A 24,762-nucleotide genomic window follows, 5' to 3' on the forward strand; every position below is an offset into this window, starting at 1 on the left:
CCGGCAAGATGAATAATATTATTGGGATTTGAGAGAAGATTAACCTGTCTGACCTAAAATGGAATCAACTGCACTTCCTGCTAGTGATTACCTAGAAAACATCTCAAATCACATGACCTTGTTATAATAGTAACTTAAGAGTTGCTAGGCAACAGCAATACTGGTGCAGATGGCTGACTGCATATCTCACTATGCAGATTTAAGATATCATAGATTTGTGTTAAACTGGTGAGGGTGCTTTGGAACCTTTTAGGAGTCAAACTTTATTGCGGTCTCTGACCAATCCAGAAAAAGCCAACATTAATAAGATAGATACAGGTTTAAGGAAGCTTCCTATTCAAAATAATGATCTAACATTAGACAGATGATCAAAAGACATTATTTCTATGCTGCAGAGAAAGCCTTTAAAAAAAAGCTTTTAAAAGAAATAAAAATGGAAATGGCAGGCCTGGTCCAAACTCAACTAGCGCTTAAGGCAGTGGGCCAAGCAGCTACCACTATTTCCATGGAGCACACTGGCATCAATAATTTCCCCCAATCTAAGCCCTTACATTCCTCTTCTCCCCAGCATATAGAACACATACCTGCCAACATGTCCCTATTTCCACATTCAACTGAATGTGAAAATAGTGACATGTTGGCAGGTATGAAAATGTGCCAGGTGGCAACTTTTGCCACAACCCAGCTCATCCTCATCCTCAACATTCCTCCTCTTTCCTCCTGACTACAAATCAGGATGCTCCTCCTCTTTCCTCTCCTCCCATACCAAAACCTTGATGTTCCCCCTCTCCCCAATGTGCATGATCAACTGAACATAAACAACCATTCCTCCATTCAAGCAAACCCATGCTCCAGTCCACCTAGGTTAGAAAAAAAAGCCGGAAAGGGAACGTGCTACTGGGGACGTGCTATCGCCCTCCGGATCATAATGCCGACAGTGACTGGGAGTTGCAGGAGGAAATCAGGGAGGCGTCAAAGAGAGGCAGGGCTGTAATTATGGGTGATTTCAATTACCCACACATAGACTGGGTAAATTCACATTCAAGTCAGGACAAAGAGGTCAAATTTCTAGATACGCTAAATGACTGTGCCCTAGAACAGCTGGTCATGGAACCAACCAGAGAGAAGGCGACCTTGGATCTAATTCTGAGTGGCACCCAGGACCTGGTGCGTGACGTCAGTGTCATCGACCCTTTAGGGAACAGTGACCACAGTGCCATCAAATTCAGCATACATGCGGGGAGAGAATCACCAAGGATGTCTAACACAGACATTTTGAATTTCAGAAGAGGAAACTTCTCCAAAATGAAGAGTATGGTGAAAAGAAAGCTGAGGGGGGAAATCAGGAGAGTCACTTCGCTCCAGAGTGCATGGAGTTTACTCAAAACCACAATGCTAGAAGCCCAGTTAGATTGTATACCCAAAAGGAGGAAAGATACCACTAAGTCCAGGAGGATGCCAGCATGGCTAACGGGTACCATCAAGGAAGCCATAAAAGGGAAGAAGACTTCCTTCCGAAATTGGAAGGCCTGTCCAAACAAAGAGAACAGAAAGGAACACAAACTCTGGCAAAAGAAATGCAAGGTGACAATAAGGGAGGCAAAAAGAGAGTTTGAGGAACATTTAGCCAAAAGTATCAAGGGGAATAACAAAAACTTCTTTAAGAACATCAGAAGCAGGAAACCTGCCAGGGAGGCAGTTGGACCATTAGACAATGAGGGAGTGAAAGGGATTATTAAGGAGGATATGGAGGTTGCAGAGAAGCTGAATGAGTTCTTTGCATCTGTCTTCACGGCAGAGGATACTGAGCATATACCTGTTCCTGAACCAGGCTTTTTAGGGATGGAGGCTAGAGAGCTGAGTCAGATAGAAGTGACAAGGGATGATGTTCTAAACTGTCTGGAAAAACTGAAAGCTAACAAATCACCAGGGCCGGATGGCATCCATCCAAGAGTCCTCAAAGAACTCAAATGTGAAATTGCCGACCTCCTTGCTAAAATATTTAACTTATCCCTGAAATCGGACTCTGTACCAGAGGACTGGAGAGTAGCAAATGTAACACCGATTTTCAAGAAGGGATCCAGGGGCGATCCAGGAAATTACAGCCTAACGTCCGTTCCAGGCAAATTGATGGAAAGCATCCTCAAGGATAAAATTGTAACTCACCTAGAAGAACAGGCCCTGCTGGGAGTGAGCCAGCATGGCTTCCGCTTGCCTCACCAACCTTTTGGACTTCTTTGAGAGTGTCAATGAATGTGTGGATCGAGGTGATCCAGTTGACATAGTCCACCTGGACTTCCAAAAAGCTTTTGATAAAGTTCCTCATTAACGACTCCTGAGGAAACTTAGCAGTCATGGGATAAGGGGGAAAGTACATGTGTGGATTGCTAACTGGTTGAAAGACAGGAAACAGAGGGCAGGTATAAATGGAGAGTTTTCACAATGGAGGGAAGTAAGAAGTGGGGTCCCCCAGGGATCTGTACTGGGACCGGTGCTTTTTAATTTATTCATAAATGCTCTAGAAGCAGGGGTAAGCAGTGATGTGGCCAAATTTGCAGATGATACCAAACTCTTCCGGGTAGTGAAATCCCAAACGGATTGTGAGCAGCTCCAAAAGGATCTCTCCAAACTGGGGGAGTGGGCGACAAAATGGCAAATGCGGTTCAATGTTAGCAAGTGTAAAGTGATGCACATCGGGACGAAAAACCCCAACTTCAAGTATATGCTGATGGGATCCGAGCTGTCGGTGACGGACCAGGAGAGGGATCTTGGGGTTGTGGTGGACAGCTCGTTGAAAGTGTCGACTCAATGTGTGACAGCTGTGAAAAAGGCAAATTCAATGCTAGGGATCATTAGAAAGGGGATTGAAAATAAAACGGCTAACATTATAATGCCCCTTCTGGATGCAGAGAAAGCTTTTGATAATGTTTTGTGGCAATTTATGTGGAGATTATTAGATGTAATGGGTGCTGGCAACAACTTTATTAGGGCAATCAAGACAATTTATCAGAGCAATATGCTAAGATTATTGTGAATGGGGAACTATCAGACAATTGTGAAATACAAAAAGGGACTAGACAAGGATGTCCACTTTCCCCACTGCTTTTTATATTGGTTCTAGAAGTGCTTTGTAGAAGTATTAGAGAAGATGATAAACTACATGGCCCCAAAATTGGGAAACAAGATTATACGTTGAGAGCCTTCGCAGATGATGTTGTGATTTTTTTTAGAAAATCCAATGGATAAGATTGGAAGACTCTTGGATAAAATACAACAATTTGGCCAATTGGCTGGATTTTATATAAATAAGGCTAAAACTAAGGTTCTGACTAAAAATATGGATCAGAAATCTAAGGACAGATTCTCTGAAATAAGTGAGTTGAAAGTGGAGAAGAAAAACAAATATTTGGGGGTCTGGTTAAACAATAATTCTTTGTTGTTTACAAATAATTATGTTAAAATATGGAATACAGTGAAAATTGATTTACAAAGATGGTCTAAATTGAATTTGTCTTTAATGGGAAGAATCTCTGTGGTGAAAATGAATGTTTTGCCTAAAATGTTATTTCTCTTTCAGACTATCCCTATAATCAACACTTTAACTTGTTTTAAGCAATGGCAGAAGGATATAACTAAGTTTGTTTGGCAAGGGAAAAGACCAAGAATTAATTTTAAGAATTTAACAGATGCAAAGGAAAGAGGTGGTCTTACTTTTCCGGACTTAAGGTTGTATTTTGATGCTGTTTGTTTGACGTGGCTAAAAGAATGGATAACATTAAGAAACCCTAGAATACTTGACTTGGAAGGATTTGATAGAAGGTTTGGATGGCACTCATATCTGTGGTATGAAAAAAGCAAAATACATAAAGACTTTTTGAACCATTATGTAAGAAGGAGTTTAATGAGGGTGTGGCTAAAGTATAAAAATTGGTTGGAACCTAAAACTCCGCTATGGATATCTCCGATTGAAGCCTTATCACGTAAAGAAGTAAATATGCAAACGCATTGGGGTACCTATAGGGATTTGTTATATTTCCAGGAAAAGGACTGTAAGTTGAAAAGTTTAACTGAAATACAAAATGTGGTTAGAGATTGGTTTCAGTATCATCAGTTAAATGAAATATATAAGAAGGATTTTAAAGAGGATCAGATTTCGAGCTTTGAGAAGGAATTATGTGAAAATGATGAAAAATTAGTTTCTAAAATGTATAAACTTCTACTTTTGGAAGAGACAAGAGAGGAAATGGTTAAAACGACCATGATAAAGTGGGCTCAAGATGTGGGTCATAATATAGAAATGGCAGTCTGGGAAAAATTATGGAAAACGGATTTAAAATTTACTGCATGTTATGCTTTAAAAGAAAATTATTATAAAATGATGTATAGATGGTATCTGACACCAAAAAAATTGGCATTAATGTATAAAAATGTTTCAAACAAATGTTAGAAGTGTGGACATTCTGAAGGCACTTTTTTCATATGTGGTGGACCTGTGGGAAGGCTAAAGCCTATTGGGATATGGTATATATAATGAGTTAAAGAAAATATTTAAAATGACATTTCCTAAGAAGCCAGAATCCTTCCTGCTTGGGATAACACAAGGTGTAATTTCTACAACTAACTTAACATTTTTTATGTACGCTTCTACAGCGGCCAGAATTATATATGCACAGAAATGGAAGAGTAATGAACTGCCTTCAAAACAGGATTGGCTGATAAAAATTTTGGAATATGCGGAGTTGGCAAAACTTACAACACTGATAAGAGATCAAAATTTGGAAGGCTTCAAAGAAGATTGGAAACCATTCTTGTTGTATCTAAAGGATAATTTCCCTACTATGGACTTTACAGCAGGGTTTGAAATTTAGTTTAAAAAACTGCAGGTTGGGTAGATTAACTGTGTTTGTAAGGGTTTAAATTTATGTTTTGAATTATTATTATAGCAAGGGTAAACTCTATAGCCGATGATTCACGAAGAGATGTGTGCGGGAAGTCCATTTTTATGTATATTGTAATGAATGACAATATTACTGTTGTTAAAATCAATAAAAATTGAATTTGGAAAAACAACAAAATTATAATGCCCTTATACAAAACTATGGTGCGACCACACTTGGAGTACTGCATACAATTCTGGCCACCACATCTTAAAAAGGACATTGTTGAACTGGAGAAGGTACAGAAGAGGGCAACCAAGATGATCAGGGCGTAGAGCACCTTTCTTATGAGGCAAGACAACAACACCTGGGGCTTTTTAGTTTAGAAAAAAGATGACTGTGGGGAGACATGATAGAGGTCTATAAAATCATGCATGGTGTGGAGAAAGTGGAGAGAGAGAAATTCTTTTCCCTCTCACACAACACTAGAACCAGGGGTCACTCCATGAAATTGATTGCCAGGAGGTCTAGGACCAACAAACGGAAGTACTTTTTCACACAACGCATGATCCACTTGTGGAACTCTCTGCCACAGGATGTGGTGACAGCCAACAACCTGGATGGCTTTAAGAGGGGTTTGGATGACTTCATGGAGGAGAGGTCTATCAATGGCTACTAGTCGGAGGGCTGTGCGCCACCTCCAGCCTCAAAGGCAGGATGCCTCTGAGTACCAGTTGCAGGGGAGTAATGGCAGGTGAGAGGGGGCACGCCTTCAACTCTTGTCTGTGGCTTCCATCTGGTGGGCCACTGTGTGAAACAGGATGCTGGACTAGATGGGCCTTGGGCCTGATCCAGCAGGGCTGTTCTTATGTTTCAGTGTTCCTCCTCTTTCCTTTCTCCAGCCAAGCCCGATAGTCCTCCTCTTCTCCCCAGAATGCCAAGGAGCATCATTTCCTCCCTACCAACCCAAGCATGAATTGTGCCAGAGAGCAACCTCTCCTCTTCTCAGCCTTTTCCTTCTCCCCTCCATCTCCCGATATGGTGCAGACAGTGTTGGTACTACAGTACTCCAATTTGACTGACCACTACTCCTGGCTGGCTGCTGCTAGTTTCCCAGGAAGGTAATCAACCTTCCTGATTTTTTAAAAGGTTGAGGGCAGGGAACTGAATGACAAGAAGTACGAGGACAAATATCCTGTTGTTCCATTCTTCACCCCCTTCAGGGAACTAGCAGTGGCCAGCCAGTAGTAGAGGTCAGATGAACCTGAACAACAACAACAATGGCAACCACATGAAATGGTGTCCCTGCTGTCACCTCCAACTGTCCATCACCTGAGGCAGTGACCTCATCAGGACTAATTGGAAAGTCGCGCCTGAGAGGGGGAAATAGGAAGGAGTAACAACACAGCAATAGATTGACTCCTGACCTGAACTGAAATACGAAGCATAATTCCTCCCAAATAGAAAGGGCCTGTGTCTTTAGGCAGGAGTAACTGACCACATCAACTTGTTTTTAGATGGACTCAGTTTGTTCACTGAACATTAAGCCTTTCTATTACCACATTTTCCATAATCATGGAAATATCTGCTCCACCCATGCATACAGGCCCACAACCAAGCATTGCTCCCAAACACCAAAGGGAGAATATTGACAGTGTGCTTTGGCCTTACTATATGTGTGGATCCCAGTCAGTCCTTCTGATAAAGCTGCTTCTCCTGCAGCCGAGTGAAGTTAGTTAAATACAGGGAAGCAGGGGTCACTGAAGGCTTGGCTTTGACTCAAAGCAACTGCTTTGAATTGTGCCAACCTGAATCAGCCTAGCCCTTTGTAGCAGCAGGTTTCTTGCAAACTGTAGGCTTTTCAGATGCAGAAGCCCCAAGAAACCTGTGCCTTCCCCAGGATTACAGTAATTAAAACATTAACTCTTCAAGTCTCAATTTGAAATAGTGGCCACACATCACAGCCACTGCTCCCTTACCACTGGGAGTGTCATGTCTCTCCTGCAGCATGGTAAAATGAAGGGAGAGTAAGGGGGAAGCTTTGGAGGTCAGATATGCTCTGAATCCAGCTTTGATTTTTCCCTAATTGGACCCAACCCAGATGGCAGGCCAATTCAATTGAGAACCAATTTGATCTCCAAAGCACTAAAAAACCCTAGTAGTAATTGTGATGAAAAGAAGCAACGACCAGCAGTGTGGTCATTTTTTTTCCTGGATTTAAAAAAAAATATTAGGAATTAATTGTCACAGTCAACATTTTCAAGTAGTTGGCAGTATTTATGGAAGGCTTCTGGAGAAAGACTATGACCACCGTGGTGTCACACTTCAGGATATAAATTCTCTTCAATAATTCATTTCCCTAGAGCCTAGAAAGTATAGATCTCACAAAGTCTATACATGCTGGGTTGTATGCACAAGAGTCTATATGGATGGTACCTCAAACATGTGTTGTGGCAAGGAGGCAAGACTAGCAGGTTCAATTCATCCCCACATGCAGACATTTCTTCAAACAGAACAGTGTTACAGACGAAAGTGCTTTAATGTACATGTATAACTGCTAGGATCTATATCCTGCTAGTCCAGTATAAGACCTAAAATGGACAAATCACCAAATCATCAGGGTATTCTGGAATCATGGCTAGTATTAAGAAATGCATCCTTCACAGTTGCATCATACAGCACCAATATGATATCTGTACAAACTAAAGCCTGATTTTTAGGGGATAATCCACTGAATATCCCTTAAAATGCAAATCTGACAGCAAGCAAAAAGAAGCTTCATGTCTGCCTCGGGGTTCACCTATGCAATCAAGAAGAGAGTATTAGGGACCACAATATGAAACTATTTCATATATTTGGTATTACATATATGCATCTATTTTTATGCAGAGAATATGAAATTCAGATTGCCTCTTACATATGTATGTAATCAAGCAATTTGCAATTGCAGTGTTAGCCTTGGTTTTAATGTGTTGCACTTGCTTGTGAAATAATATTTCTGCCTAGACACAGGAAGACTGTAGGAGAGAGAACATTTGTTGTACTCAAAGTCCAAAATGGAATATATTGAAAGTTGACATATTCTTCTCAGAATGAAAGAATATTTAGCACAACAGTTAATACTGTCACTGTTTCTTTCACACATTCAAAATGTTTTTTTAATTAAAATGAATTAAATATTAATACTATTAGAAATGTGTGGAGTTTGTAACTGCAATTCTTGAATTTGTTTCTGTATTTGTTGTAGCCCTACAGTGCACAAATGTACAACTTCTAATTGAACATAGTGAATGAACTAAAAACAATATCAAAACATCTTTAATTCTTAAACATTTAGATCAGGGGGGTTATTTTATAATTTTTAAATTTTCAGTTACAGTAAGGTTGTTCTTTAAAATAACCTAGTTTACATAAAATGCTACAGTATCTGTGATTGAGAAGGTGGTGGCCTCCCAGCTCTAGGCGGTCTTGGAGGAAACTGATTATCTTCTAGACCCATTTCAAACTGGCTTTCGAGCAGGCTATGGAGACTGCCTTGGTTGGCCTGATGGATGATCTCCAATTGGGAATTGACAAAGGGAGTGTGGCTCTGTTGATCCTTTTGGTCTGAGTGCTTTTGATACTATTGACCATAGTATCCTTCAGGAACGTCTGAGGGGGATTGGGGGTGTTAGGTACTGCTTTGCAGTGGTTCCGCTCCTACCTCACAGGCAGATTCCAGATGGTGTCTCTTGGAGACTACTGTTCTTCAAAACCTGAACTTTCGTATGGCATCCCTCAGGGCTCCATATTGTCGCCAATGCTTAACATCTACATGAAACTGCCGGGAGAGATCATCAGGAGATTTGGTGCAAGCTGTCAATATGCTGATGACACCCAAATCTATTTCTCCATGTCAACATCATCAGGAGGCATAACCTCCTTAAATGCCTGCCTGGAGGCAGTAATGGGATGGATAACAAACAGAGGCTGAATGCAGATAAGACAGAGATACAGGGTTGATGTGCAGGGTTGAAACACAGGAAATGACTGCAGGTTCTGGGTGGGGTCACACTCCCCTGGAAGGAATAGTTATGCAGTCTGGGGGTGCTTCTGTATCCGAACCTCTGCCTGGTATCCCAGGTTGAAGTGGTGGCCAGAGGTGCTTTTTATCAGTTTTGGCTAATATGCCAGTTGTGTCTGTTTCTTGAGATGAATGACCTCAAAACAGTGGTACATATGCTGGTAACCTATAGGCTAGATTACTGCAATGCACTCTATGTGGGGCTGCCTTTGTATGTAGTCCGAAAACTGTAGTTGATCCAGAATGCGGTGGCCAGGTTGGTCTCTGGGTCATCTAGGAGAGACCATATTACTCCTGTGTTGAAAGAACTACACTGGCTGCCAATACATTTCTGGGCAAAATACAAGGTACTGGTTATTACCTATAAAGCCCTATACAGTGTAGGCCCTGGGTATTTAAGAAAACGTCTTCTTCACCATGAGCCACATGGGCTGTTAAGATCATCTGGAGAGCTTCTTCTGTGGTTGCCGCCAACTCATTTGCTCAGGAACATCCCTTCTCCGTTGTTGCCCCTGGACTTTGGAATGCACTCCCTGTTGAAATAAGAGCCTTCCCATCTCTGGAAACTTTTTTAAAGGTTCTGAAGAAACATTTATTCACCCAGGCTTTTAATTAGATTAATGGTTTTAATTGTAATGTAGGTTTTAAATGATGTTAATGTTTAAATGATTTTAATTGAAAACCGTCCAGAGATGCAAGTTTTAGGCGGTATAAAAATATCTTAAATAAATAAATCTGAATATTAAAATTAAAACAAAACCTACACTTTAAAAAAAAGAAAAAGCTGGATCTGTGATCTCAAAACAAAAACATACTCCAATTTCAAACACAAAAAACTTGTTCCAAACAAGCTATGTGCCCATGTGCTTCCTCTTCCCCTTTCTCTTACATCTTAAACACTTCCTGGTTTGCTAAACCATTTCCCCAGAAAACTGTAGTTCGAGTAATTCTTTCAAATCAGAATGTCAAACTACAATTAGATGTTGTTTGATATTTTACTTTATAGGGCTCACTCTAACTACAGCTTTCCAGTTCAGGTCACAGGAAACTATGACTTAAGACACTAGGAAGCCATTTATGACACACGAGAGGGGAATAGGGAATATGTGGGTACACAATTTGAATGTTTGCTGTTACATCTAACTAGGGTAGAGAGTTGACTGCTTTCCATCCTGTGTATGGGTAAAAATGTCATTTTCTGAGGTTAAGCATTCTAAATATGGCACAACAGCTAGGAATATGTATTATTTATCTTCTTATTATGGGCTTAGTCAGGCAAGAACATGACAAGTCATCACAGATACTGGGATTTTGTAGCTCCTACTCATTATTATCTTACTGGTGTAGGCCTGAACCAGACCGAAGCCATGTTACCTTTGATATATTCTGTCTGTGTAAGGGGGGCCTAGGGGATTCCTTATAAGGAGTTGCTTTTCTGTACCAAAGAGGGCCAGGAGAGACTAGATAAGGGGTGATGAGGTATTCACCTAAAAGAGTATGCGCAGAAGTTAGCTGGAAATTTACTGAAAGTCCAGACAAAGGAAAGGGGCAGTATCTCCTAGGTTATAAATATGTCATGCTTGTAAATGGACGGCGTCTTGGACTTGAGCGAGAGCTATCCATGACCTCTGCTACTATAGAGCAAATAAAGCCTTTTATAATCCTTCTCGGCTGGTGAAGTGTATTGGCTACTGACCCAGAAAAGAACCTCTCTTTGTTGAGGTACATTACCATAATCATCCACAACATTTAGCCAAATTTATTCAACACAGAATTGCCATGCTTGCTGTTCATGTGCATGTATAGAAAAAGAAGCAGACAGAAATCTATATTTTGAAATAAAATGCAATTTTATTGCATTCATTGTGTAGTTAAGTGCCAGTCACTCTCCTAGTTCAGCTTGATATAAGGCATAAGGCAAGAGTAAATTATCTATTAAATAAGCAACATATTGGATTCCCTGCCAGTTCTAAGATAATGATCAGCAGTGGGGGAAAGTCATGTACAACCAAAGTGAATTAAATCAAGGTGGTACATTCCATTTTATTCCAAAATATGGATTTCTGTTTACTTCACTTTGGACATTTGAAGCTCTATTCTACCGACTAGGACTCTAGCTATTGTCAATACTGACTGGCTCTTCATGGCTTCAGACATGGTGCTTCCTAGACCTATGTGGAGATGACAAAAATAGAGTCTGGAAGCTTCTGCATACAAAGCATTTGTCTACTGTTGAGCTAAGTCCAATGTCTTTCTATGTATATGTGTAAAAATGCTGAGCAAGACAATGACTTCTATACCAAGTGCCCAGAATATTCCATAAGAAAAAGCTAGTGGTTTCTGGGGAGCTGGGGGTCCTTACTGTAGGAATGAGGCTTAGAGCCCTTGGTTTTTTTGTAAATAAGCCCTTGTAAATGAATTATATTATGAACTGAATTATTACTAAACCTCTTCATTATTGTAAATAGGATTGTCTGTGTAAAAAAGTTGCCTACAACTGTATGTTAGAATGCTGGCAGGGTCAAAAGTTCATGCCTGCTGCTATTTTCAATTTCACATTTAGAATATCAGTTGACAGTTTGGTTTGGGAGGGAAAGTATATTTTGAAAAATGGAGGGAACTTTTATTTGTTGGATGGCATGATAATCTGTTAGGGCAAAAATGTGCACAGAGAGGGCTGAAGGAGTCTGTCTGTAGTAGAGTCCTGAGGGGAGAGTCTGCAAAAGTTCAGTCTGCAAAGGGTCCATTTGCAAGAAGGAGTCTGCAAGAGTCCTTCTGCAGGGGAGAAGTCAAGAAGCAGTCTACAGGAGAGTCCTGGGAAAAGTCAGCAGAGGAGCCTCTCTGAAGACACAGTAGGAGAATCAGAGTTGGAGAGCTGAAATCCTGGCTGTGGCCAGGATATGAGCCTGCACAACAAACCAGTTGCTGAGAAGAGGGTAAATGCAGAGCACTCTTTGTAAGGACCAGTTTAGTATAGGTTAGTTTTTCAAACCTTCTATTTTCGTTTGCATTGCTCTTATGGTACTGTAACTGTTTTGTTCAAATTTTTGTTGTGTAAAGAACCCACAATGATGATGTTTTAATTGAACATTTTTTTCTCAAAGTAAATTTATTACATAAAGATTATAAGCTTATTTATTTGTCTCCACTCCTCACCTCGCCTTTCTACTCTGAGTTTATTTGGTTTTAGATAATTTTTGGCAAAGGTGTAAGGACTTGTTGTAGTGGACCCAGCCATATGAAAAGTATGAAAAGATGAAAAGTATTTTACGAAACATGAAAAGACAAAAAGTCTACTTGGTGGCAGCTGTAAAAGTAACAGTAGGATAGACAGCCATTCCTCCACAACAGGATATAAATATTGCTCAATAGATTATTCTAGCAACTTACAAGATGGTATCCCCTAGAGCAGGAAATAGATTTCAAAACCTGTAATGCAAATAATAGTAAAAATACCATACACTTAATAATATAAAGGATATCCTGCTGGGTAACATAAGGGAAGCATTTGATATATCAAGCATAATATCAAACTAAGTTTCAGATGCTTGTAGCTTCTTTATTTCTAGAGCATACAATGGAATAAGAAATAATGACGCCCTTGACACTGGTTTGTACTAAATTTCTTGAATCTGCAAATAAATGCTCTGGGCCTCCAGGATTTCAGCCTCAGGCCTAGTATGCAAATGCAGCAGAAAGTGGCAGTAAAGTCCAAGGGTGGTAAAACTGGATACTGATGTGTAATAAGCCCTTCACATGAGCAAGCCCTGTGAGGGCGGTTTGCACCAGTTCTTAAGAAACAGGCCCAGTTGGTTGAGGGAAAGAAAAAGTTACTGACTTGCATCTCACAAGAGAGAACAGAAAGTGGGAAGAGTTGGGTATTTAAGGCAGAGGCATAACTAGGGAAAATGGCGCCCGGGGCAAGCACTGAAATGGCGCCCCCCCACCCCACCCCCACATACTACATTATACTTAGGTTTTTCCTCACAAGCGCCCGCCGCCGCAAAGCCAGGCCACTGACTGGCCGCCAGGCGCCAGCAAAGCAATGGGGGGGGCCGCAGGCGGCATGGAAGGGACCGCTCGTGGGGGAGGGGGCACCGACACGCTCCCTTGACTGCTGCAGCGCTGCTGCACTGAGCAGGAAACATTTGTATTAACAAAAAAAAATAAATAAAAATTTTTTTGTCATGGCGGCGCCCCCCACGTGACCAGAAAAGATGGCGCCCGGGGCACGTGCCCCCCCTGCCCCCCCTATAGTTACGCCTCTGATTTAAGGGGATATAGCCATTTGGGCTTCCTTTCACATGGAGGCAGTGGATACAGCTTCCCCGTATGCAGAGAAGCCAGCCTTGGCATAGCTAGTCACCATTTCCAGGGGCAGAGAACTAATTTTTGCAGATGTTTGGATTGGCACCAAGCAGTAGCCAGTTTTTTGGCCCCTGCATTAAGGCGATGGTAACACTGTAACAATTTTGTATGGTGAAATAGCTAAGGGAGGGGCAAAAATAAGAAACAGAAGCAATAGCCCAGCAACTTGGGGGTGGGGAACATGACCCAAGTGAATAGGGGGCATTGGACCAGAAAGGCCACCTGCACCTTCTGGGACAGCATTTGTGGCAGGGAAGATTGACATGGTTGGGGCTAACCCTAGCTAGCTGGCTGGCTGGCTGGGCTTGGCCCTCATCCCATCCCAGGTCAACACCCAGGACAGAACGGGCTGTGCCCCAGTGCCTCATTCATGCCTCATTCATGAACTGAATGAGCTGGAGCCAGCCACGAGCAACAGAATAGGTTAACCACTTTGCCACTACATGGCCATCTGCATAAAGTCTCTGTGTTTGGCTACAGTCCAATGTAAATATTATTTTGTTTCTTGAATCAAGTTGTGGCCAGGCACTTTGACCTGCACCAAATTCCATTTGAACTGTATCTGGCTTGTGTTTTTGTTTTTTTGTTTTTGTCCACACAATAAGAGAAGTCTTCAAATAAGTGATTTGACAGCAGCTGCAGTGTGGGACAAACTCTTCCATGCACTTTCCCATCTGTAATACAAGCTGTTGATGCCACCATGCAAACAAAAAGGAGGGACAAGCCCTACTGTCCCAGATCCCTCCACCCAGCATCTACAGTGAAAGCAGCTTGGAAGGAATACTGTGGCGATTGAAGTGCTGAGGTGGGATCACTTCAAAAATATTGATTTAAGCCTAGCACAAATTCGGGAGGGGGTGCGGGAGAGGGAAAATATGAATTACTGTAAGAAAGGCAGATGAGAGCAGCTTTATAATGGTTGGAATCTATACTTCCAGCCAAAAGTATGGTACCATATTATTCATTTGACTTGTAAACAACTGTCACAATATTCCCTGTTACAAGCTGCACAAAATTATCTATGTATTATTTAGAATATTTGTACACCACTTTCCAACAAAATAGTTCTCAAAGCAGTTGCCATAGAAAATTGAATGAGAAGATGGTTCCCTGCCCCAAAGGGGCTTGTAATCTAAAAAGAAACACAAAGAGATACCAGCAAACAGCTATTGGAAGGATTCTGCCTGTGTATAAGGACTGTTAAATAAAAATATAGAAGAGTCACTACTTTAAAGAGCCTCTATGCCCAGTTAGCAGCAAAATGGAACACTCCAGGCTTATTGCATCTGATGAGGGCTGTTGCAACTGTTCTGATGAGTTGCAAACTGCTGCTGGAAGAAAGGTGGCCAGCTGCTGGACTATGAGCAACCTGGATTTCCCAGACTTGCTGAGGCTCAGCTGCATGCACTGGAGGCAAGTGTAGCCGCCATCTGTGCCCACAGATGGCAGTTTAAAGCACATTGTGTGCCACAATACAACTTAAATATAACTTTTAATCGTCATTTGACAAGCTGGGAAAGTTCAAGATTTAAGCTGCCATAGAGAGAGAGAGAGAGAAATAAGGTTTTGCTAACTACAGAGGGAAAAGCTCACCATTAGAAAAGGAAAGCGATACATTGGAATTTTTACACTACCTTAGGAAAAAGCTATTCCCCCTTGCCCAAGCCAAATAAACTGAAGTGCGCTGCTGTCTAGAAGCTGAAACTGAAAATATGTTGTGCTTCTCAACACATACCAGTTCAGTCATTTTTTTTCAAACTTCCCTCCTTTGAGAAACCTTTTCCAAACTAATTTGTCCTCAATGGAACTTCTGAGCATCTGCTACAGAAACCAGTAGAGGATTCTTGGACATGTTCAAAGGAGTACTGAAATGTAGGGTGCTGGTTCAGCCTGCTCAACCAAGCTATCATCACATTCAATTTGCATGCTGCACCCAACAATCCTCTGAATTAACAAGAAAGATTGATAGTACATATGCAGTTTGTCTACCATTACCAGTCTTCTCATTAAGGAATCTCTTACTATTTAAATCTGTTGGAGATGAAGTTCCAGTGCATCGACCTTTTGCACCAACTGTCCTAATGACCACTAGGGGCATTGGGAGTAGAGACAGTGAGTCAGGGTCTCCCTATTTGTCCCTACTCTATGACCCGTGAACTGACTCTGCAGCACTTCCTGTGCTGAGTCACAATCCTTCCTTTCCTCCTAGAGAGCAGATGGAAACATCTCTCTCTCTCTTCTTACCTATCCACTATGTAGTCCTTTAGATTAGATATAGGTCTTTCCTATCTAAGTGTATTTAACCAATAAATGTTTAGTGTTTAGTCATACAAGGATCTCCATGTGTTTTCTCTAAATAGTTGCAGTATCCAAACCATCCTCTGCTACCTACTCTGTAACTGGAGTGTGTGCTCATTCCTTAGTGCTCTGCTGTTTTACCTATTGTGGGTAAAAATCAACAACCTTTAAACAAAATCACTAGTGAGGAATACTAGATTTTCACTATTTAAATCGCTTGTCAGGAAGACTCCAAGTATTTTCTATCAAGAGTGCATTTGTCTTGTTATAATCTTAATATGTATTTTTCACTATCAGAGATAGATGTAGGTTTCATTTTTTAAAGTTAGGTACATACTATGAGTGGCTTCACAAGTAACAGCAGCAAGTACATACAGTTCCTGACCGGTTCCTGACAGGAATGAGCTCCTGCTACTGCTGATGTTTCCATGCCAGAAAGACAGAAATGCTGAAGCCAGAAATGCTGGGCAGAGAATGTTGAATACTTACCTTCCCCACAGATGATCTATCTGGTGTTGCTGGGCATGTTCCCTGCGTGCTCAGACAATTCCCTGCACACTGAGGCAGTGGGGAGGGTTGTGGGCCGAGATGTGTCATTCCAGCCCCCAGAAATACCATGATGCAGATATCCTCTCCCCTCCTTGGGCTCCCCACAGTCTGGCAGCTGTGGCTGCCAGACAATCAGAAAAATTGGGTTAAGGGAGTGCTCTCTCCCTTAACCTTGTGTTAATGGGTGGCTATTTAGGCGGGTTTGCTGCCACGCTGCTGCAGGGATCAACCCAATACTGGCGGTTCACACGCACATGCAAAACCTTAGCCCAGTTTTGCACGCATGTGTGATACTCTGATTCTCTGACCAACATTTCTGGCTTCAGATGTCATAGAAATGGTGGCAGTAGTAGGAGTGTGCACCCAGTGGGAACTGGAGGCTCTTCTGTACTTGCCACCATTACATTTTTTTTCTTGCCACCATTACATTTTCCCCCCAGATTAATTTTGCAATTCCATTAAGAAATGGAATGAATGAAGCAGCTGTTTGTGAAGTCATAGAGAGACAAATCACCTCTAATTCAAGGATATTTTTGCCAAGTTATATTAGGAAGACAACTGTCACCAGACGTTTAAATTGTATAACATCTTATCTTCAGACTCCTCCTTGCCCTGATTTACTTTACCCCCAAACAAAATTTCTATTCATGACTCTCTACGGGCCAGTTCAGATGATACTTTCAACACATAATTAGATTCTTCTAGCTATGTACAAACAGTCATCCAAATGGAAAACCATACATTCTCTATCCTGGATGTAATATAGGATTTAGAATGTGGGGTAGTCATTGAGGCTCTACACATGATCAATGTGAGGAGCCTAACTGGGCTCGGTGGGGAGCGGGCTTAGCTTGCTCTCCTCGCACACTAACAGAGAGCCATTCCTGGGCAGCCAGATTGGCCGCCCACACAACTACCAGCTCCATGATGGAGCCAGTAGGGATTGGGACCCACCCAGCCCCCTCAGCATGAGTGCACAGGGCATTCTGGGGAGACCCCCCGAGGCCAAGAGGCTTGTTGTAGCCTCTCAGTCAGGGGGCTACTCGTGTGTCGCTGAGGCATGGAGCCGCGCTGTAGCAGCACATGATCAGTAAAACGGCGTTAGCAGAGTGAGTAAATGTGAAGTATATATTTAATTTGTGTACTTCAAGCTAGCAAGTAGGTCAGTTTGTCTCCAGAGAAGACAAAGGAGCCAAAGCTCTTAGTTCTGCCTTGGAAAAGAAAGAATCTCAACAGCTGATCACTGTGCATGACTTTATTGTTTTATGTATCTGTGGAAAGGAGCTGTGTTTGAAACACGAACTGCAACAAAGGAAGCCTGGGAACCATAGAGGAGTGATAGGCCTACATCTGTGAAAGGAAGGTACAGTAGGATCCTAGAAAAGTGACTAGAAGGATTCACTCTACCCACATTGGTCTGCTGATCTGAATCTGTTTTCTAAGTGGGTATTTTTAAAAAGATATTAAACGTGCATTTAAAAGTATCATCTGAACTGGCCCTATGTCCTTGCCCTTTTAGAGAGAAGTTAGGGCCTGAGTCTCATTCTCCACACACACACCCCTGTGTATGTACACACTTCCAGAGAGAGGGGGGCTGATTGAGGTTGTTCCCGGGGGGGGGGGGGGGCTGAATGCTATCTCCTATCTCCATATTAGACTGTTCATCTAAATCTGAATTAACAAGCATGTTCATAGCTTGTAATAAGCAATTATCCCTATTCAAGATCTTTTGAGCTTTAATCATATCTTAAACTAACTATATAGGTTAACCTTTTTTTAATTTTTTACAAATAGCATTTTAACAAAGAAAAATTAAATCCATTATTAACTTTAAAATATCACAGGGCTGATATCCAGTCTAAGGAGGTGCTGGTGCAGCAGATGTGCAGCACATACTTCAAGGAAGGGGCAATTTATAGTGATTTCCTCTTCCTCCCAAAGCCCATTCTGACTCCTGCTGTGGGCCCCTGAGGGATATACTGGATACAGTGGGCTTCGGAGGGAAGTGATGAAAACTGCCCCTCCCCTGAAGTGTGTGCTTTGTGCTCGCTGCACTAGCACTTCCTTAGTCTGGATGGCAGTCATTAATTTTGATCAAGAACCCAGTTTGAAAACCACTGATATAGAGGAACAAACAGACATTTGAGAAATACATTCATGTCCTACCCTTGTAAACTCAACTTATTCAAATTCCTGAACTTATTAAAAATGCTTACATTTTTCATCTTTTGTTTTTCATTTTAGGTCCATAGTGTATAGTTTGAAAAATTCCTTACCTCAGTTAAATGCGGATTAGGATTGAACCCACATAGACTGCAGACTACAGTTTGACACTGAGTACATGTATTGTAATTGGCCTTTTCTGGAGTAAGCAATAACAGTTCTGTGGTGGTGCAAAGAGGGCAGAAAGTTTTCTTTGGGGTTGTTTCTACGGGTTGTGGTGCCTGCTGAGATGAAGCCACATGTTGTTGCTGGGAAAGTTCTTCAGGACTAGTGGACAATTTTATAGGTACTGGCTGCTGCTGTGGTTGCTGCGTCGGTCCAGCTTGCTTTACTGATGGCTTTGCAGGTCCTCCTGGCTGCTGTGATAGTTGCTTTGCAGAGCCTGCTGGCTGGGGAGATGGCTTCACAAGACCCCCCAGCTGCTGTGATGGTTGTTTGCTGAGCCCTGCTGCTTGGAGGGCGTTTGGAAGCCCATCTGGCTGCTGAGGCTGTTTGCCAGGTACCGTCCCTTGTTGGGCTGATGGTTTTGTAGGAGTAGGTGCTTGGGAGGATGGTTTAGCCACATCAAGTTGCTGTGGTGGTGCTTTTGCTGCACCTGGCTGTTGTGGGGAAGGTTTTGCAGGGCTCTGCTGTTGAACAGCTTTCACAGACTCTGATTGTGAGGGCTGAGTTTTGTGTGGCCCTTGTTGCTGCTTTGCTTCTTTTGACTTCAGGCCTAGGGGCTGGCCAGGTCCTGGTTTCTGAGCCTGCTTAGCTACCCCAAGTTGTTGTTGTTGATGCTGCTGCGCCTGTTTAGAAGGCCCTGTTTTCTGTGGGGCTGGTTTAGCTCCTTGCTGTGGATCTGTCGGCTTTGGTGTTTGTTGCTGAATTGGTTGCTTGATGAGTCCTTTTTGCTGTTCAGGCTTTTCCTGATCCTTCTGAACAGATTTCTTGGAAGTCTCTTCCTGGGCTACATCTGAGTCAGATATCAAATCAAAAGGATTGAATTTGTTTACAACTGAAGTGACTGCGCCAAACGGGTTGGCATCAGAGAGGAAGCTGGGCATCATACTTGGCTTCTGATCTTCTTTAAAATCAGTCCTTGATTTAGACTGCCTCAGAGTAGTGGAAGATGAGCTCCTTCCAGGCACTCGCTGCTCTGTTTTCAATGTATCTACTGTCCTGCTTTTGCTTATAGTGGGCAGTCCAGGATCTGGGGGCTTGCTTGGTTGTCTTGGATGGTGACTGCTATCAAGCTGATGATGTCTGCATGGGGGGAAAAATGCTGATGTAAGCACAAGTTGATACACACATGCAGAGACACCTATCTCTTTCAGCAAATATGTGGTGAATTAAGGTGGTGGGGTTTTTTGTGTTTTTTTACAGTTTGCTGGTCTGTAACCATAGCAAAGATTGATCGATTTTTTACAGGCAAAAGGAAAATCTTAATCTGAAAATTTGACATTAAAATATCAAAGCCAATTGAGTGTCTTCAACAAATATCCTCATTTCCCATAATTTACAGATATAGGATATTCACCACAAGTGTGTAAATGTCAAAAAGCAGGTTAATGACACTCAGATTTCTTGCTGGGCCTCCTAAAATCTTAATATTTTATTTATTTATTTAACATATTTTATACCACCCAAAACTTATGTCTCTGGGAGGTTTACAAGAAGTTAAAAACAACTTTAAACGTCAGTTAAAAACAAAAACAAGAAATTAAAAAACAAACACTTCAATTTAAAAAATTTTAAAACAATATTCTAAAACACCATTTAAAACAATCAAAATAGTATCAGTTAAAAGCCTGGGTGAACAGATGCATCTTTAAAGATGTTTTTAAAATTGTCAGAGATGGGGAGGCTCTTATTTCACTAGGGAGCGCATTCCAAAGCCTCGGGGCAGCAATGGAGAAGGCTGGTCCCTGAGTAGCCACCAGACGAGCCGGTGGCAAATGCAGACGGACCTCTCCTGATGATCTCAGTGGGAGGTGGGGTCTATAACGAAGAAGACGTTCTCTTAAATACCAAGCTGTTTAGGGCGTTATAGGTTATAACTAACACCTTGTATTTTGCCCGGAAACATATCGGCAGCCAGTGTAACTCCTTCAATACAGGAGTAATATGGTCTCCAGAGACCAGCCTGGCTGCCGCATTCAAAAACAAATGTAGTTTCCGGACTATGTACAAGGGCAGCCCCACATAGAGCGCATTACAGTAATCCAGTCTGGAGGTTACCAGCATATGCACCACTGATCTGAGGTCATCTGTATCAAGAAACGGACGCAGCTGGCGTATCAGCCAAAGCTGATAGAAGCTGATTACCAATAAACATCAGCATTCACCAAATTCTGGCATTTACTGTAATACATGTATTAGTGGAAATATATTTTTAAAGTGAACTTTAAGATATATTTTCAAGGTATCCTGCTTAGGGTGCCAACTTGATTGACAAAGATGGGAGGGGGGCCTGAATGTCATCCACATTGGGAATACATCCTGCTCCAAACAGGAGGCTCCCACACAAATCCTTCAGAGGGATGTACAATTCAAAATAGAGTTAAAATCAAATTATATCTCTTTGAGGAAAGGGCTAGACAGAATACTATTTTTGAATAATATTCCTGATCTGATTCCCACCAGCCACATATCTGAGCCTGTGTAGTGGCAGACAGTCCTCCTATTTTTGCAACCCTATTAACTAGCAAAACACAGGAGAGTAGACCAATAATATTTAAATACTTATTTGGAAAGCAACATATTATCAATTAAAGCACCTAAAAGCCAAGTCTAACCACAGAAAGGTCTATAATATCAAATCAAAATTGTAACAGCACGTATTAAGCTAAGTCTAAGAAATTGCTCCTATAGAGACTAAGTTCAAATCCTCATTCAGCCATGATACTAGCTGGATGACTCTGGGCCAGTCACTCTCTCTCAGCCTAACCTACTTCACAGGGTTGTTTTGAGGAGAAATTTAAGTATGTAGTACTCTGGGCTCCTTGGAGGAAGAGCAGGATATAAATAAAAATATATAAATATACACACACACACATACAGGACTCTGGGTATAGCAGAAATACAGAGTTTTATAAATTGCTACCTTCTTGGAAGGAATTTAGAAGGAAAACTATCCTCTATTTAGTAGGATACCATTGTGTTGATGTTAAAATGTTATATTTCTCTCTTTTTCTGGAGGGCCCAATGCTCATCATTACCTCCACGATGCAATGAACGGTTAGGTTTTCCAGGATTTGCAGAATCCCATATGTGCATACCTAGTGCACATTCATTTTTTTTTAAATGACACTCAATAGTTAACCTATTGCCACATGCTGAGAACAATTAAAAAAACAACAAAGCAATAATTTTTAATTACGTTTAATCAGAAATTAAGCTCTACTACTATACTTATATCAATAATAGGGAAATGTAATAATGGAATTCTCCAAATGCAAAAATGCATACTTTTAATTGGCAAATATTTTTAGTTGGCATGTTTCTTATAGTGATGGTTGGGCAGGAGGGGCTGTGACCTCCCCACCAAAATAAGCTAGTAAAACATCAGACTTACCAGCAGCCAGGGAAACCTTCAGGACTGGGAGCTTCCTCCAAATCCTCCTCCCCTGCCTGGTCTTGCTGACTGGAACAGCTGCTACTCAAGCTGCTCTAGCCAGTCTGATTCCTAGGGGGCTCCCCCTGACACTGTCCCCAGGAAGAACTAAAATAATGAGTAAAAAATGCACTTCCTGGTTGCTCCAGGGAGTATATTTTGTATACATTTCCCCCTTCTTTCTGGGGACAGTATCAGGAGGAGCCCCCTGGGAATTGGACTGCCTGGAGAAGCTTGAGTTGTTCCAGCCAGTAAGACCAAAGGAGAAAGTTGCAGTCAAGGGAGAAGGGGCTGGAGGAAGCTTCCTGCTTTGGAAGATTCCTTAGCTGCTGGTAAGCCTGATTCTTTTACTAGTTTGTTTGGTAAGAGGGGAGTTGCAATCCCTGCTTTCTCCCTTCTGTCCCTTTTCTGCCATTTGCTTGTTTTTTGCCCTTCCTTTCCTGCTTTCTGCCTTCTCTCCACAACTTTTCTGTTTTCTGCCTTCTGCCCCTGCCTTTCTGCTTCCACCCAAGCTTGGGTAAATATCCAAGCCCGTTGGCATGGACGAAAGTGGGGGTGGGGGTGGGATAAGCTCCTGCCTTGGTGATAAGATTCTTCCCCTCCCCTGCTCCAGTGCCACCAGCTGCTACTGGTTCCTTATGATAGTTGATTAATATTGAAGAACTTCCAAGATGTTTCTGTATTTAAATTCTGGTAAAGCGATATATACAGGTTTACACCAGGAAGCTACTAACAGCCCACACAAATTCAAACTATCAGCCACTTGGAATAGAGAGCAGCAGCTAAGGCCATGAATTGGGGACTCCCAGCAGAATACATGGATATGCATGCTTAGAGAGGCTTCCCCATTCTCTTCTATGAGCAGAGGCACGTCCAGTGTAAACTATGGAGAATCATTTGTTTCCTTTAATGGCAAATGAGTGCATGGGACTTTGGATCACATGCCTGTAGCACTGCTATACATCTTAACCCAAAGACAGAAGGAATTTTCATTTGTGCAAATTTTCATGGGCACCAAAGTTCCTCTAGTCCTTACTCAGATGTGAGTTTAGGACTGAAGTCACTAAGGTTATAGCCTTAAATTCACATCTGAGTAAGCGACATTTAAATCAATGGGACATAATTTTGTGTCAACATTCTTAGGACTGTGCTGCTCATTTTGTTTAAAGAAGAAAGCAAAAGGCTCTTTAAACTTGAATCAATATTTGTCCAGCCATGGCAGAAGGGAGGAAAGGAGACTGACTAGTGGGCTAATGTAATGCCTGGAGTTTTAGGACCTGTCTGCCAGATGTGAACACCAGAGTTCAGCCTGTACCTGTATCTGCGATAAGAGGAGGTGGCAAACAGAAAAGAAGAAGGTAGGAATCAACTTAGGTTTGAGGAATACATCACTGGGAAAGGCTGGCTCCTTCTGCTGGCTTTTCTGGTCAGACCTGAGCTAGTTACAGAACCACTCCTGGCTACAATACAGTTCACTGCCTCTAGGGAATTTTAGTGGTGTGTGTGGAACCGGCACCTGCCAGTTTGAAGGCGGGGGGAAAATAACTTTAAGGATTGGGGAGGGCACACTTCCCCACCTCGTTCCCTCCCACCAGTGCTCTCTTTTAAAAATGCTCCAGTGAGGTGGCAGCATACCTCCCTACTGCCCTTTTGCCTCCTCGGACTGGAAGTGACCAGAAGTACCCGACGTGTGCATGCCTGTTTGGCATGCAAGTGAGCGAGCACAACATGTGCCTGATGTGCACATGTGCAGAAGTATGTGTGTACTTCCAGTCCAAGGAGGCAATGGAGTGGCAGGGAGGGATGCTGCCAGCCCACCAGACCAGTTTTAAAGAGAGTGCCAGTGGAGGAAACATGGCGGGGGAGAGTGCACCCCCCCTGCCCTTAAAGTTATCCCCCGCCCACCTTCAAACCAGCCAAACTGCTGGTCTTTCAAACCTGTTCAGAGGCTCGTAAAAGGGACTCCAAACACCTTCGTGCACATCCCTTGGGAGTTTCCAGGCACAGCATCCTGAAGGTGCCAGAAAACACTTTGTTTGTGCTGCAGGAAACTAGCATAATTGTTACTCTCCTGGAATTTGTCAAGTCAAGTACAGCCCAATTCTAGGTATGTTTACATAGAAGTGAGCTCAGTGGAACTTACCCTATAGCAATTATGCATAGGATATCAGCCTCAACCAGCTATTCTTAACTTCTTTAGTTTGATCATCAATTGGTTTTAGTTGGGAACTGTAGGTGACAACCAGTGGTATTCTGTCTTTTCCACTTCTGGGTCCCTTCCATCTTCACAGACCATATTTTAAAAGATGTTATGGCCAATATGTATGAAACCACTGGGAAGGCTTATGAATTAAAACTTTAATCTAGTGAATAGCTATGTGTACATGCTCCAGATTGCAGAGATACATCAATCACTAGTATTCAAGGTTGTCTTGACATGGAGCACATACAAGTTGGAAGTGTCCATCTGTCCTAACAACAATCCTCCATTCCCTTCATCCCAGGTGTTCAACAAAAGTAACGAGTTTTTAAAGGCATTCATCACTGTATGTTTGCCTTCTATACCTTTCAACTGGTCTTTTTCTGGACTATAGGAAAGTGACCCAGAGGCCATAACGATCTTTAAGAATAGCTGCCCTATTAAAAATTGTTCAAAATGTCTCAGATATGATACAAAACCAAAGGTAATCAAATTCAGCAAGTAGAATTCACCTGTCCTGAAGATAATAAATTAAAGAGGAAAAGAACAGCCCTCAATATACCCCACCAGCTCTCAACATTTAACAAAA

At 42.0% G+C, this 24,762-nt stretch overlaps 1 protein-coding gene across 12 annotated transcripts in view; it reads right to left on the reverse strand.

The window, feature by feature from the left end:
* The window catches only part of PCLO (piccolo presynaptic cytomatrix protein), a 381,716-nt gene that overhangs the window by 352,245 nt on the left and 4,709 nt on the right, over positions 1–24,762 (reverse strand). For 11 of the 12 annotated variants that reach the window (XM_053252849.1, XM_053252847.1, XM_053252845.1 and 8 more), the window contains exon 2: positions 18,432–19,623. In XM_053252849.1, coding sequence (XP_053108824.1) covers positions 18,432–19,427 — 996 coding nt within the window. In that variant the 5' untranslated portion in view covers positions 19,428–19,623. Of the gene's footprint in view, positions 1–18,431; positions 19,624–21,934; positions 22,003–24,762 lie in introns of those variants that run through there. The other variant, XM_053252848.1, reaches the window with a different exon arrangement.

Source organism: Hemicordylus capensis, chromosome 5 (assembly GCF_027244095.1).
Source record: "Hemicordylus capensis ecotype Gifberg chromosome 5, rHemCap1.1.pri, whole genome shotgun sequence".
In the NCBI taxonomy this organism is placed as follows: domain Eukaryota; kingdom Metazoa; phylum Chordata; class Lepidosauria; order Squamata; family Cordylidae; genus Hemicordylus; species Hemicordylus capensis.